At 42.1% G+C, this 14465-nt stretch overlaps 1 protein-coding gene across 1 annotated transcript in view; it reads right to left on the bottom strand.

Moving 5' to 3' along the window:
* shroom4 (shroom family member 4) overlaps window positions 1–13760 on the bottom strand; it is a 107403-nt gene extending 93643 nt beyond the window's left edge. The window contains exon 1 of the mRNA XM_087835422.1: window positions 13340–13760. Within this exon, the coding sequence (XP_087691548.1) occupies window positions 13340–13462 (123 nt within the window). The 5' untranslated portion in view covers window positions 13463–13760. The remainder of the gene's footprint in view (window positions 1–13339) is intronic.
* Window positions 13761–14465: the final 705 nt, after the last annotated feature.

Here is a 14465-nt window from a genome sequence, read left to right as displayed (position 1 = left end):
TATCTGACGGACAAAAGCTAAACCAGTTTCACACCAGTGAAGTTGCAGCATTTTTACAAACCAATTCTGGTTCATTTGTTTCATTCAACGATCCACTTTCGCTCTTCTTATTTTGCGTCACCGCCATGTGCGTATGTAAACAAAGGCACTGCGCATGCGCGTTTTATCCATATTCTATCGCGATATTTCATTTTCCTATCGTTGCCCAACATTACACCGGTATTACCGTGAACAGTATGATACAGCCCAGCCCTTGTCCTTAGTATTGCACCTTAATCATTAGATACACACTTGAAATGTGGCAGTCTGTCGTGAGAGGATGAGAGGTGAAAATATCTTTATGAAACTTTAAGTCAAGTCGATTCCTTTCCAAGCTGCTGGGCTGGAGTCTGCATGCACTCAGCTTTAAAATCACTCGGAGTTCTTGGCTAGCTTTACTTTAGCATGTTGCGTGTGCAGGTGCTTACACAGAGCCAAAGTTATCTCACCTTCTCTGAATCTGATTTTTAAGTTATCATGTCATGTGTACCTTTGGTAGAATGGCACCATCAGTGGCCATGTTATGTTGGAAGAATTGCAGGGAAAGTTACTCCCTCAATTGGCAGAATGAAAGCAGGAAACTCAACTAATCACAAGAAAAAACTGTTACAGTGTCAAATTAAAACATGTTGTTCATTTTCACTAATTATAGCGTATTTTTTCATAATGTTAAGAGTTTGATTTTAAAATGGTCTGGTTTTGACTCAATTCAGTTTTGTTTTGTCTGAAAAATGGTCCAAAAACTAAGAAGAAAAGCTGAAAACCAACAAAAAGATATTCATATCTGATAGGCAGTAAAAAGTGGATTTTTTTGGCTCTGCTTTTGCTTCATAAATGAACAAAAAAGAAAAAAAAAAACCCTCATAAAGTAAAGCTCAGTACAAGTTGCTAGAAACATGAATACTCCCACATTTTTTCTGCCGCCCTCTCATCAATGCACTCTACTGTGCTGCTGTGCGCTATGTTACTGCACAACATATGTTTTTGGTTAGGTAGGACAGTTAGCAAAGCAGGGCAGTGGACAGGAAAAAACACACACACACACACACACACACACACACACACACAGACAGAGTAGGTACAATAGCATCTCTATCTGATGGCATCTTTATCTACCCCCCTCTGAGAAGACTGCTACTGGAGGCTACCTTTACTGGAATGCAGGGGGAAAACACACACACACACACACGCACACGCACACACACACACGCACACACACACACACACACACACCAGCTGTTTACAACCCCAAGACAGCGGGCTGCATACCTTTGACCAAATGTCAAAACATTCCTTTGTAAAAATCCCTGAGTTTTTTGTTTCTGTCGTCAGCAAAACAAGAAAGATATCAGCTGGGAATCTCAGATTCTTGCTGTTTTGAAACTCATTGTGCTGGAATGCTCCCCACAAGAAACGCAGCTTGATTTCCAGCAGTAGAAGAAGAAGGAGAAAAATCCCTCTTAGCCACAAATCGAAAACATCAAACTCTTTTGGAGGCTCACCCCTTTGTGCCAACATGTACTGATTTACAGTTTGGATTAAGATGAGACGGTCTTAAAGCGCCAAAAACCCTGCAACAACGTGCCATTGCCTGCTCTGCTTCAACTGCACTAGATTAACAATTTTAAGCAGACAAAACTGATCATTTAAAGGAGTTTACCAGTTTATATCCTTATTTATCCCGTGATAAAGCCATTAAATCTAGATCCTGGATCAGTTAAGGGCTTCCCAGATTTCCTTATGATCTCAACTGTTGTGAAAATAGTAGATTAAGTACACTACCGTGCTAATGCCAAACTTTGTTAATTACTCCTGATTAACTTCAAAAGTCATCCAGATCCACAAAAATGTGAGGCATTAGTGCAAAAACAGGCAGGAGTTCATGACCAGCCAGTAGGGTGATAATCAGATAAAAATAAAGAAACACCCAATGAAATTTTCTCCACTGCAGGAGTCATATCATGGTCTTTGCTGGGTTTGTGAAGACTCCACAAAGCTCCGCATAATTTTACTCTGAGGGAGCCCAACTTAAAAACAGCTCGGTCAGAGTTCAGCCGTTGGAAAAAAACAGCACCAAAGCTACCTCCTGCTGCCGGTCAGCGCAGCGCTGCTGGTTTCTGTGGTTTCTGTGATTGCGCGGCCTGGGAGATTGGCCGAGAGTTTGCGGGCTGACTGAGAGGAGACTGGAGATGGTGATGGGAATGGAGAACCAGCTTTATGCAACACCTGGACCACAATGAAAATGGACCGTAAACAAGCAAGAGTACAGCTCCCAGAACAGCACAGGCTCTTAACTCTTTTCCTAGGCTGACAACTGAAGGAACACCAGACCAATCTGAACGTGCAATTTGAATTACTCTTTGTTTTGGCATGCTTCACCCTCAAGTGATAGACTGTGGTCATTTATTACCCCAGCTGCTTATTCACATGATTCGTTCTTAAAATTTTAATCGAGAGTGTTTCCTTCAAACTATTTCTACAGTTTTTTGTTTTTTTTGCAGTAATGAGCATATAAGAGAGAGAGCTCAGGTCGAGCAGTTTGGAGACAAAGTTAGAAAGTGTCAGTGGATATATTTGACAAAGAGTGTTGAAGATGAAGCTGCCAGGCAGGTGAAAAAGAGGAAGACCACAGAGAAACTTATGGATGTAGTGAAGAAGGACATGCAGAGGGTTGGTGTGACAGAGGAAGACAAGGTGAGATGGACCCTGATGGTGGTTAAGTGCTTTGAGGGCTTGTTGACGAAGGTATTTGGGACCAACTGAATCTTGTAAAATATATTTGGACATGGCTATTGACTTTTAACTGCTAATCTGTTCACTCAGGTCCTTCCTATTTAGTGTTTTCCCAAAATTAACCTGGTTAGGTTGTTGCTTTGAAGGTCCTCAATTTCAGTAATGTCAGTCACAAGTCTCACATAGCGTAAGTGGACAAGCAACAACTTCAAGTCCTTTTTTATCTTTGTCCAGCTGGAGGGTCACTCCAATCAGCACTTGTAATGGCTCAAACCTGGCTGTGCGTTTATGCTTTGCTGAGTCAACACACAGTTTTGTAGACCATTATCTACATGTTGTAGCTGTTAAGTGCTACCAGAGGGCGGTGTCACAAACAACGGGTCTGTGGGCTATTCGGCTTGTGCTATTGTTGGTCCTACAGCCAGTCGCAGAGAAATTATAACATGGAAGTTAAAACATACATTTTGTGCTTCCCTTTCATCTTCCATGCCACTTCTCAACCAATCAGGATTTGACCGACCCACAATGTCTCCACATCGAGCTCCACGTTAGTGTTTTTTTTGGAGGTCTGCATGTAAAAATGTGTGCATGGGTTGCATACCCATAATCCTTTACTATGCGTAGGCAAATACAGCCATAGAATATTAGCTATAAAAGGTGATGAGCAGGCTATGGAGGCCACGCTGTACTCAATAAGGTTGCAATGCAGAATTGAATTAATTTGAATTAAATTGAATAGAACTGAATTGAATTGAAGTCCTTCCATGGAATGAGGAACTTTCAGGAAAAAGCTGATTTCACTGCTATTGTTTGATTTATTCATTTTCTTTTTTAATAAACAGGACGGGTGCAACTTCTGTGTGCACAAGCCATTGCATTACCACACGCACCAATCCAACATTTGCCAGTTCTAGTCCAATATCTGCCAAGCCGAACTACAGATCACTGCAAGTGTTAACTCAAGCTTTGCTCCTGAGTCTGAGAAAAGACACTGGCCATCATCAGGCTCGACTTAAACATTTACTTACTGGTATTTATGATTAAGATAATAAATGACAACGGGAGAAAACTAAGTTAAATTAAAACATTTTAAAATGTTATTCACTTTACACCACATTCCAAATTATAATGCAAATGATATTTTCTCTGTTTTTCCTAAATAGTCGATTCAAATGACAGTCGGCATAATTTTCGAGTCATCGACCAACAGAGTATAATCCAAATGTTACTGAACAAAACTCCCAATGAAAACAGTATGTTTTTCAAAAATAAAAAACTTAAAATACACTGTTCCAAATTATTACGCACACAGAGTTTCAAAATATTTTATAGGTTGTAGAGAATTGAAAATGGTCATTTGTTGAATTTGCAGCATTAGTAGATCAATTTTACTGAAATCAGAAGATTCAATCAAAAACATCTTAACAGGTCAAGTTACATATTAACATAGGACCCCTTATTTGATAGCAGTTTTATAATTCTTGCATCCATGGAACTTGTACGTTTTTGGAAAGATTCTACTTGAATGTCTTTGCAGAAAGTCAGAATGGCCTCCCAGAGCTGCTGTTTGGATGTGAACTGCCTCCCACCCTCATATTTTTTTTTGTTTGAGGATGCTCCAAAGGTTCCCAATAGGATTGAAGTCAGGGAAGAATGGGGACCACACCATGTGTTCCTCTCCTTTTATGCCGATAGCAGCCAATAATGCAGAAGGGGTTTCCTTGAAGCATGAGATGTTGAATCGTCTTGCGTGAAGATGGTTGTGTTGCAGAAGGCACAGTTCTTCTCTTTCTACCATGGAAGAAAGTGGTCAGTCAGAAACTCCACATACTTTGCAGAGGTCATTTTCACACCTTCAGGGATCCTAAAGAGGCCGACCAGCTCTCTCCCCGCGATTCCAGCTGAAAACATGACTCCACCACCTCCTTGCTGATGTCGCAGCCTTGTTGGGACATGGTGGCCGTCCACCAACCATCCACCACTGCATCCATCTGGACCATCCAGGGTTGCACTGCACTCATCAGTGACCAAGACTGTTTGAAAATTAGTCTTCATGTAGTTCTGGGCCCACTGCAGCCATTTCTGCTAGTGAGCGTTGGTTAGAGGTGGCTGAATATAAGGTTTATGCACAACAGCAAGTCTCTGGAGGATCCTACACCTTGATGTTCGCAGGGCTCCAGAGGCACCAGCAGCTTCAAATATGTGTTTGGTGCTTTGTAATGGCCTTTTAGCAGCTGCTCTCTTAATCTGATGTATTTGTCTGGCAGAAACCTTCATCATTGTGCCTTTATCTGCACGAACCCGTGTGTGCTCTGGCTCAGCCACAGATCTCTTAACATTATGGTGATCACGCTTTAATTTTCGTGAAGTATCTAAGGTTTTCATTACATGTCCGAGGCATTCAACTATTTCACTCTTTTCAGCAGCAGAGAGATCCTTTTTCCTTCCTATATTGCTTGAAAATGGTGGTCTGCTTAATAATGTGGAACATCCTTCTTTAGTAGTTTTTCCTTTAATTGGGCTCACCTGGCAAACATAGGTGTCCGAGATTGTTTTCAGCGATACAAAGAGTCCTGAGACACAATTCCACCCATGGGTTTAATTGAAAAACAACTTATTTAATCTTTATGACACTTAAACACAATTTGCATAATAATCTGGAACGCGGTGTATTTATTTGTCCCTGCATCTCCGCTGCTGCGTCCTGCTGTTACTGTATTTATATTCAGGCTAGATTCTCCTTCTCTCAGTCTCAGTGCACCTCCTGTTACTTGTCCTCACGCATACGTCACGTGTGGAACTAACCAGAGACAGATGAAGTGAAATAATGTTAATGGCCTTGGTGACAACACATTATGTTCCAGTAAAAGTTTCCAAACTAGCGTTACACCGAGCGTAACGACAGCAGGAGACAGAAAAGCATCATGTCTGCTCGCTTTGACCACAGCTTTGTTCGATCTCGGGAGGAGACACAAATCCCTTTGGGGTTGCGTGAGGAAGGGCATCCGGGATAAAACTCACTGCCAAATCAAATATGCAGAGCTACCCACTGTGGTGACCCCTTGTGAATAAGGGAGCAGCTGAAAGCAGCTTTTAGTCTATGATCTGACTAACACCGGTCTTCAGGTGTTCTTTATAATGACCAAATTCTGTTATTAAAGGTACAACTATTGTACATCTGAGTAAAAGACACCCTCAGTGACTGTGTTTTTTTTGGAGGAACTGAAGGCCTTTTTCCCCCTGAGCTGGCTAAAAGAAAGCATCAATTTATTATCAAGAAATTCAACCTGAATGAGCAGAGTTTGTTTTTTTAAACTGCAACCAGTCTGGTTTGACTCATTAAGACAGATTTGTCTGAAAAACGGTCAAAACATTAAGCAGATTACGCTATGAATTCAAAAAAATAGCAAATATTTGTATATGATAGGCAGTAAACAATGAATTTTGACATTTTTGCTCTTATTTTGCTTTATAAATTAACTGAAACATCCTCCTCATGAAGTAAACACCAAAGTAATTAAGTAGTAGCTAGTTAGTAGTAATAGTAGTATTAAATAATGGTAAAGGTCATGTTTCTTCACTATCTACTAGAGCTGCCACAAACGATTATTTTGATAGTCGACTAGTCACCGATTATTTTTGCGATTAGTCGACTAATCAGATCATGCATCCACTGGACGTAAAACGTACAGCTTATTGCACCAGCAGCATCTGCTCTTATATAACTATCATTAGCTTACAGCTTTAAGTGTTTAAGGTATGTGCTAACTAAAAATAAAGACAAGATGATAGTTTATTAAATGTTAATGAAGTTTGCAGATTGTTTCGGTGAAGTTTAATAAACTCCTTGCTATCTAAAATATAACAGGACACCGGAGTAAATTCTCGAGCATCTCACACTTCTGATAATCAGTTGTCTGCTTGACGTTTATTCATCTGTGTAAAAACTATAACTTTAATCTCAGCCAAACCGATTTACTCAGGAACAAATAAAATACTAAAAAAAGCCAAACAATAACATTTTTAAGTTATCTAAGTGACTTATATATCATGTTTAACCTGAGTAGCGAAAGACAGCGGTGGGTTTGAAAACAATCTGCCGGGAGTCCGGTGTTCTCAGCGGCTCTAGTGAGCCTTGCCCCCGGCTAGCTATCGAGCTAGTGGGTAACAGACGTCTCCGAAAATGTCGGAGCGCTTTTGAAAATATGTGGTGTCTTGATAAACTGAGCAGATATTTGAAGTTTACACAGCTACATTCTCGCCTGAAAATATGTTAAACGTTTATTTTGTGACCCAGAAAGAATAATAAGAGTAATATTAAAACTAACTAGCTGCCGCCATTGTTGGAAACTGAGCTGGGCTGCACTATGAATGTAGACACAGTTTCTTCTTCTTCTTCGGGGTTTAACGGCAGCTGGCATCCTCGTACATGCAGTGCTGCCATCTTCTGTTTCAGTCCGTTATTACACTCTTAAATCCTACTACTTATTCCTGCGTCTTTTGGGATCTTACAAAGCTTCAAATGACGCGTCGACTATTAAATTAGTCATCGATGATTTTGATAGTCGACTAATTGTGGCAGCCCTACTATCTACTATAGAAATTTCTGTTTTTATAGAAGTTTTTTTTCAAAGAAAAAAGTCAAATTTCAGAAAGACAGTACAAACATTTTTCTGTACAAAGACAAAAACAAGTTTCTTAAAATTTAAGCTCAAAGAGTCGTGCTGAGAGATTTATTTCTCCAGCAAGATTTCTTTATCACACAGAAAAACAGATGAACTGTTGCCCTTCCTTTGGTAACATTCAGATTTCTCAGGCACTAAATGTGTAGTTAATCTTCTTTGCACTGACAGAAAGGAGAGTTTCACTGGTCTGGCTGTATTTGGCCCCTCCTGACTTACACAGTCTGCAATGGAGCACCTCATATAAGGTCAAAATTTGGAGGCATTCGGTAAAAATGCTAAATTGCACAATGCAGTCTGCGATCTTTTAGATAGTAAACATGTCGGGTGTGCAAGAGCTTCGGTGGGAAATCTAAAGCACAGCAGTGAAGTGGGCAACTGGTATCCATCTAAAAACCTCAGCAGAGTTGAAAACATGAGCCATTAAATTTAATCCTGAGCATAACCAATTACCGTGCTGTATGCAAAAAGACTCAATTAGCCACTATAACTTAAAACTGTGACCAAAGCAAGATCTTTAAAGCCAAAGACGGATTTCTTTTAGATGTGCAACGATCCCGTTGGAGCGTCGTCTCACGGTCAGCCACCGCAGAACAGCCTAAAAAAAAACTGTTGAGGAGGCACCGAGACAGAAACAGCAGAGAGCTCGCAGTAGATCATAAAACCACACATGAAAGCGAGCTGACAGCACCGCGGCAGCTGCTCTGTCAAACACAAAAATGAAAGGAACTCATCACTTAGTCTGCCAAAACTACAAAGGACATAACAAATGTCACACAACATACGGGTCTGACAACCAGTAGGGCTTTTAATGATATGTCACCCTAAAACACACCTGTGTGACTGTAAGTAGGAGTTTCTATCATTCGTACAATAAAATTCATGCTTCTTTGGCTGCGTTCTGTGCATTTTTATTCAGTTTAATCTCCGCTAACTGAATTTTATTATTACATTTCTCAGGAAACTATGACGTGTGGCAGGAAATTTCTTGAAGTTTGAAAAACAATATTTAAAAATACCTGAAAAACAAAGCTTGGCATTAAACCGACGCTCTGTCAACATGTTAAAAAGTTTGAAAAAGGGTCTGATGTTGGATTTTTATTGTCGGAAATACGTCGTTTTAATGGATAACCAGTGTGTTTGTTGAAGACTTGGCGGGCCTTCTTGAACTCTCTCCTCTGTGCACCATTGAAGTGCGCCAAGTTAAATCATTTCCGCAGCCAACAGGTGCTAATTTAAGACTTCTTCACGGGCTTTGTATTTATTTTAAAAGTCGAGTGGAAAGATTAAAATAATGAGGTGGTGAAAAGGCTTTTAACCGTTCAAGTTTTTGTTTTCCCTTCCTCTCTGGCACACCGATTCAGCTCACCTACCACATGGAGGACGTTTTCCAGCTTCAAACTAAAATACCTCTATTTACTTTGTTCCTATTTTCACTCCTTACTGTAGTATGTTGAGCTTTTTACATGGCATTTTATCACTTATTAAGATTTTATTTAATTTCACCATTTCCCTCTACTTCATTGAGCAATAGCAATAGCCTAGGTGTTTACACATTCACTTGACAAGCAAAAGGTTGCAAGTTTGATTCCAGATAGAGAGACAAACAGGTCTTCTTTGGATGTCATCCAAATCAAAACATGCAAGCCTTTATTGAGCTATAGGCTCTCAAAAATCTGATTTACTTACCAACATAACCAGAAACCATCACCATCAGTGCCCTGGCCCCAATTAAACACATGAAGATGTAGAAACAAACTAATAAAGTGCTTTTTACTCGCCTTTAGGTTTTCCCAGATGCACCGTGACTCATTTTTCCTCACCTCTATTTTCACCAAAGCATGTTTACGTCTCGATTGACCGACTGGCTGAAAAGCACTGGTAAGAGGCTCAAAGACCAAGTCGCTGAACGGCTGAGCGAGCAGCAAAGCCAACGAGTGACCGACCAACTTTAAACAAAACCTCAAACTCACCGTGTCATCACACAGCTGATCACTGGCTGAAAGGACACCATAGTATTCCAGTCTGGGAAATGGACACACACACTCACTTACACACACACACACCCACAGAGAGTAGTAATTAGTTATGCTCCTGGTGAAATGTTGACCAAATGGCTTACATCCCTCTGCTGTCTCAGACTGGAGAAGCCAACCCTCCCCCTCCTGCAGCACACACACATTCTTCAAAACACAGACACTGTGAAAAGGGCACCAGGCTGTTCCATAAAGACACGCTGCTGAATGACACTTGTATCCACATTAAAACTTTTCAGGCATAAATCCTGAGAAAATGTTTAAATGTTAGAAGCCTGTAAGAAGTGTGCTGGATCTGCTTTAATGACCTACTGTTGCCTCACTCGTTTTTCATTAACTGCTTGTTAAATAGAGGTATTCTGTCGTAACCTACACACACCCGAGGGATTACCTATCTCATCTGATCTGGGAGCGCCTTGGGAACCCTCCCCAAGCAGGAGCTGAGGATCATGGGGGACAACAGCATTCAGCATAAAAGCAAGCAAAATGAAAGAAGGTGCACCCATGCTTCGCTTTTTGACAACATATATCAAAACAGTGATCAGCCGCCTCTCCACCAAGTTCCTCAACCCAAAGACGAACTCCAACTCACCATGCTGGACTGTAGCTGACTACTACAACTGAACTCTTGTTCTCCTCCAGTGAGCCTCTGATTGCACAGATAAGACGCCCGCTTCACACGTCACGGAGCCAGCATTTAGCTCTGTGTAGCACAAGTCCCAGCTCTCCACCTGCTTCAGGATCTGGTTGGTGTGACTTTAAAGTGTGCAACAGATTGCCAGAGTTGCACCATGCTCAACGCATCAATGTATCAACAATGTAATTTCATTAAAATGCCACAGCGACGTTGAGTTCAGCGAAGGTGATCAATAACTTTTAAGCCTCAGCAAAATCTAAGTGGCGTTAACAAAAGGAACAAATCACCCCTTCAGAGTTCTTACAAAGGAAGAAACTAGCAATAAAGATCAAAACTGGTTTTCACGCGAGGCTGTTAACCTACTTATCTCTGCTCCATTTTAACATGGGAGTCTATGGCGATTTATACACTTTTCAAAGCAGCCTCAAGTGGCCACAGGAGGAATTGCAGTTTTTGTCTTTAGGCATTGGCTTCATTTATCAGCCTGTAACCTGCTGCTTTGTACTAAGGCACAATCACAACACAGGCTGTTATCAATCTTAGAAAGCTGGAATGGGACCTTGACTTAAGATTATTTTGTAAAACAGAAATCTGTAGACAGTAAATAGATAAGATAAAGAACGTCACAGGTTCACACGGTGCTCATCCCTCTAAATCTGTGGTCCACACAGACACCGTAACGCTCTGTGTGCAGGCCCACCCTGACCCTAAAACACATTCCACACTCACGCCTTTCACACACCTCAGCTTTACCTGCTGTCCTTCTTCCCCTTCCTTCAAGGACTTAACACTTAATCATTAAACACCCCAAACACATTTAAGCACCACACTTCCCTGTCCGTCACTCACCTTCCAAGCTGATTTTATTGTGTATCCATCTGTGTGTGAGTGTCAGCTTGCCACCGGACACAAAACAGCCACAGAGCCCAGCTTTGATTTCTATCTCCTTTAGCGCTCTCAGTCACATTTTCCCAGGGGCTATGTTACTGTGTTTCCAGATGACTGAGCCAGGCTTTTCCATTCCCCCACTGTGGTCAATCTAGACGCACACCAGCCAACATTTACACCACTACCACTGCTGCTGCTGTGACTTCTCAACAGAGTGGGAAAGAGACAGAGAGAGAGAGCACGAGAGGCACTGGGAGCAGAGATTGCATGTCTTACTAATGCACGGACCACCCCCAGCAGAACACACAGCAATAATTGCTTGTAGTAATTCAAAGACGCCCTCCTCGGTTCTACCGGCTCACCACCCGTGGCATCAAACTGTGAGAAGAGAGGCTGGGAGGAAATCTTGCCCCCACCGAGCGACTTGATCTCGCAGCATGAGGTCACATCAGCTTCTGAAAGCCTGAAGGTAAAACTGCTGTTTTTAGCTTGCTGAACAGCTCTTTCAGATAGGTGGCGTTTCTCGGCAATGATGCAGCCCGCCACCATTTATTACACATTTTCGTTCATCTTACTTGACAGCACAAAGTAATAGATTCTGTAGTGCATTAAGACTCTTCAGAGGGGACATGTGCTTTGGGGGGAAAAAAGGCAACTGTTGTTCTGTGCCTAAGAATTAGCAAATGGATTAAACTGTCTGAACTTAGCTGATTAGCTTTCAGTGCACAAACCTTACAGAGTAGCTTTCTACATCTTGGGATGGGAAGGTGGACCGGCGGATTGTCGCAGTGTCAGCAGTAAACCAGACATCATAGTGGACTGCCGCAGCAGTAAGAGAGCTGAGCCAAAAGGCCGTCTTCGTTCCAACCCCAACCGAGGATCATGAAGTCTGAGTATTGACCAAGAGAGTAACGCAGAAAAGTTTCCTCCACATAGGGTGGCTGGGCTAAGCCTTAGAGATGTCCAGAGGGTGTGTCAAAAAGGAGCCAGCTGGTTAGGATGCCTCCTTTTTAGAGGTTTTCTTTTTTTTGGCGACACCCAACTGGGAGGAGATCCTGAGGTAGACCCACTGGAGAGATTATATATCGCTTGTCACTTGGGAACGTTTTAGGATCTGCCAGGAGCAACTGGAAAGTTTAGTTGGGTAGAAGGATGTCTGGAATACCCTGCTGCTACTGCAATCTGACTTTGGATGGATGGATGGATGGATGGATGGGTCACTGTATATCATACTGCTGTTGCTGGCGGGGCAATAAATTAAAAAAGATAAAATGCCCTTTATTTTGTTTGTTTGCAAAAACATACAAATATCCTCATAAATATCATTGTAACAAACTTCCTTAAAGTATTGTGATTTAAGCTGAGGTTATATCACAAGTTGTGGATGGAACGCAACCAAATACTTTTAGATGCCTTCTTGAATCTGTGCAGACACAACACCACACTGCACCAGTGCAAACTCAAGTAAAAGCATCTTAGAAACCATGTGAGGAACATGCAATGAGCACAGAGAATCACAGGATTTCATTTACAAGGATTCCCACATCCCACAAACAGCCTCACGCTGGATTATTTATGGCCCAGACCAAGTCAACTAAAGTATGACGTCTGTCAACACTTGGGCGTCTTTACCTCACATTAAATGACGTAACAAGAAGATGAACAGTCTCCTTTCATCCAGGATCCCCCCAGGCAGGAACTTTTAACCTCCAGGTTTGAAAGCACAGTGGCATTACATTCTCTGTGTGTGTGTGTGTGTGTGTGTGTGTGTGTGTTGGGGTGTGTGTGTTGGGGTGTGTGTGTGTGTGTGTGTGTGTGTGTGTGTGTGTGTTGGGGTGTGTGTGTGTGTGTGGGGGGGGGGGGGGGGGGGGGGGGGATCAAAGACAGTGACAGCTGAGAAACATCAACCAGCACCGGATATCTGCTTTAGCCTTGGAGAATCACTTGTTTTTTTTTCTTCACAAAAAGAGCAGGACTTTAAACTAAGCTGTACACAATCACTTCAGTGGAAAGTTCAAACCAGCAACCCAGGGAGCAGCTACACAGACCTGCGACAATAACCACCACAACCGCTGCTCTGTTGGGTCAGGCCTGTTGCAAGAGCCACATCCTTATGAAATCCAATTCCTACATCCAATGAGAGTGCAGTGGCATGCGAGTAACAAGCCAAGGGTCTAAATCTGTGCAGAAAACGTTACAGAACGCAACGTGCATTTAACACAGTGCAGCACAAGCGACTTTACACATACTTTCAGCCCGTCCAAACAGGGAGTTTTCACACACAAACACACGTATACACGCTGTCAGTTGTTATGGTCACTCACTTTGGTGATGATGAGCGGCTCCCCGTGCTCTAGCCCTCCTTTCAACGTGAACCCCCAAGGCGCGCCCCCGCTCAACTGGACCTGAATGTGGTGGAAGGAGACGAGCTGCTCCACGGTTTCCATCCTTCTCCTTCCGCTCCGTGTATCCGTTATCCCTCTCGTTTTCTTCGTCCTGCTGTCTGTGTTGTTACGGAGGTTAGCGGCGCCGGTGGCGGTTCCTCCGCTTCTCCATCACCGCTGTAACATCAACGAGAAACGGATGGATTGGCTGAGGAAGAAGGACGGAGGGAGGGAGTGCAAAAGGGGGAGGGCAGAAAGTTTTCACGCGGGGCTCAAAGGTAGCAACAATTACAGTGAAATGTCGCTTTCCACTTCCGGTTAAAATGTTTAACTTGACCGCAAAGTGACTTCTAGTCGAATTTTATAAAGGTAGATTTGTGTTATAACGTATCATAATCATCTTTTGGTAATACCCCCTAATATACTTAGCTTTTAACGCAAAAATTTCACATTTAATTAATTTTTATTTTTATATCCACACAACCCATTTCCGGTCTAATATTCACAAAATTCCCACGGCAACAAACTTTGGGAAAACTTTTACAACGCGAGGTAGGCGGGGACTTCTCCCACTAGCCAAACGCCTCGATTTGACTGATGGAAAGCTCGGCCAATGAGAGAGCGGCTTTCGGACGTATCTTCCAATAGGATGTGCCAATGAGGCAGAAGTTGTGAGGGCGCCTACCGCTGTATTGTTAACAGCATCAGGCGGTTAGCAGCAGAACGAGAGGACAGTCCTGGGCTTTTATTTGAAACAGGAGATCCGCTGCAAAAACTATCAGCTCATTTTAACCCGCCATCTCCACATATAATTGCATGATTTAATGCAAGAGAGCTGCTTCACTATAATTTTGCTGTATAACTTAATATTGCAGGCCTCTGAAGAGCAGATTGTAGCCATATCAAAGGAAATCACTCATAAGACTTACTTATTATGGACTATGTTAATAAGATTACTACAGATTTATATGATTTCTGCCCATAAATGTTTGTGACAGTCATAGAGGATGTGGCTTTCAACCAAGCTGTTTTTTTTAAACTGTAAAACACTTTTGTTTAGCAAATA

This window comes from Neolamprologus brichardi, chromosome 3 (genome assembly GCF_056152115.1).
Source record: "Neolamprologus brichardi isolate AB-2024 chromosome 3, ASM5615211v1, whole genome shotgun sequence".
NCBI classification, from domain to species: domain Eukaryota; kingdom Metazoa; phylum Chordata; class Actinopteri; order Cichliformes; family Cichlidae; genus Neolamprologus; species Neolamprologus brichardi.
This window is presented reverse-complemented; position numbering and strand designations above follow the sequence as displayed.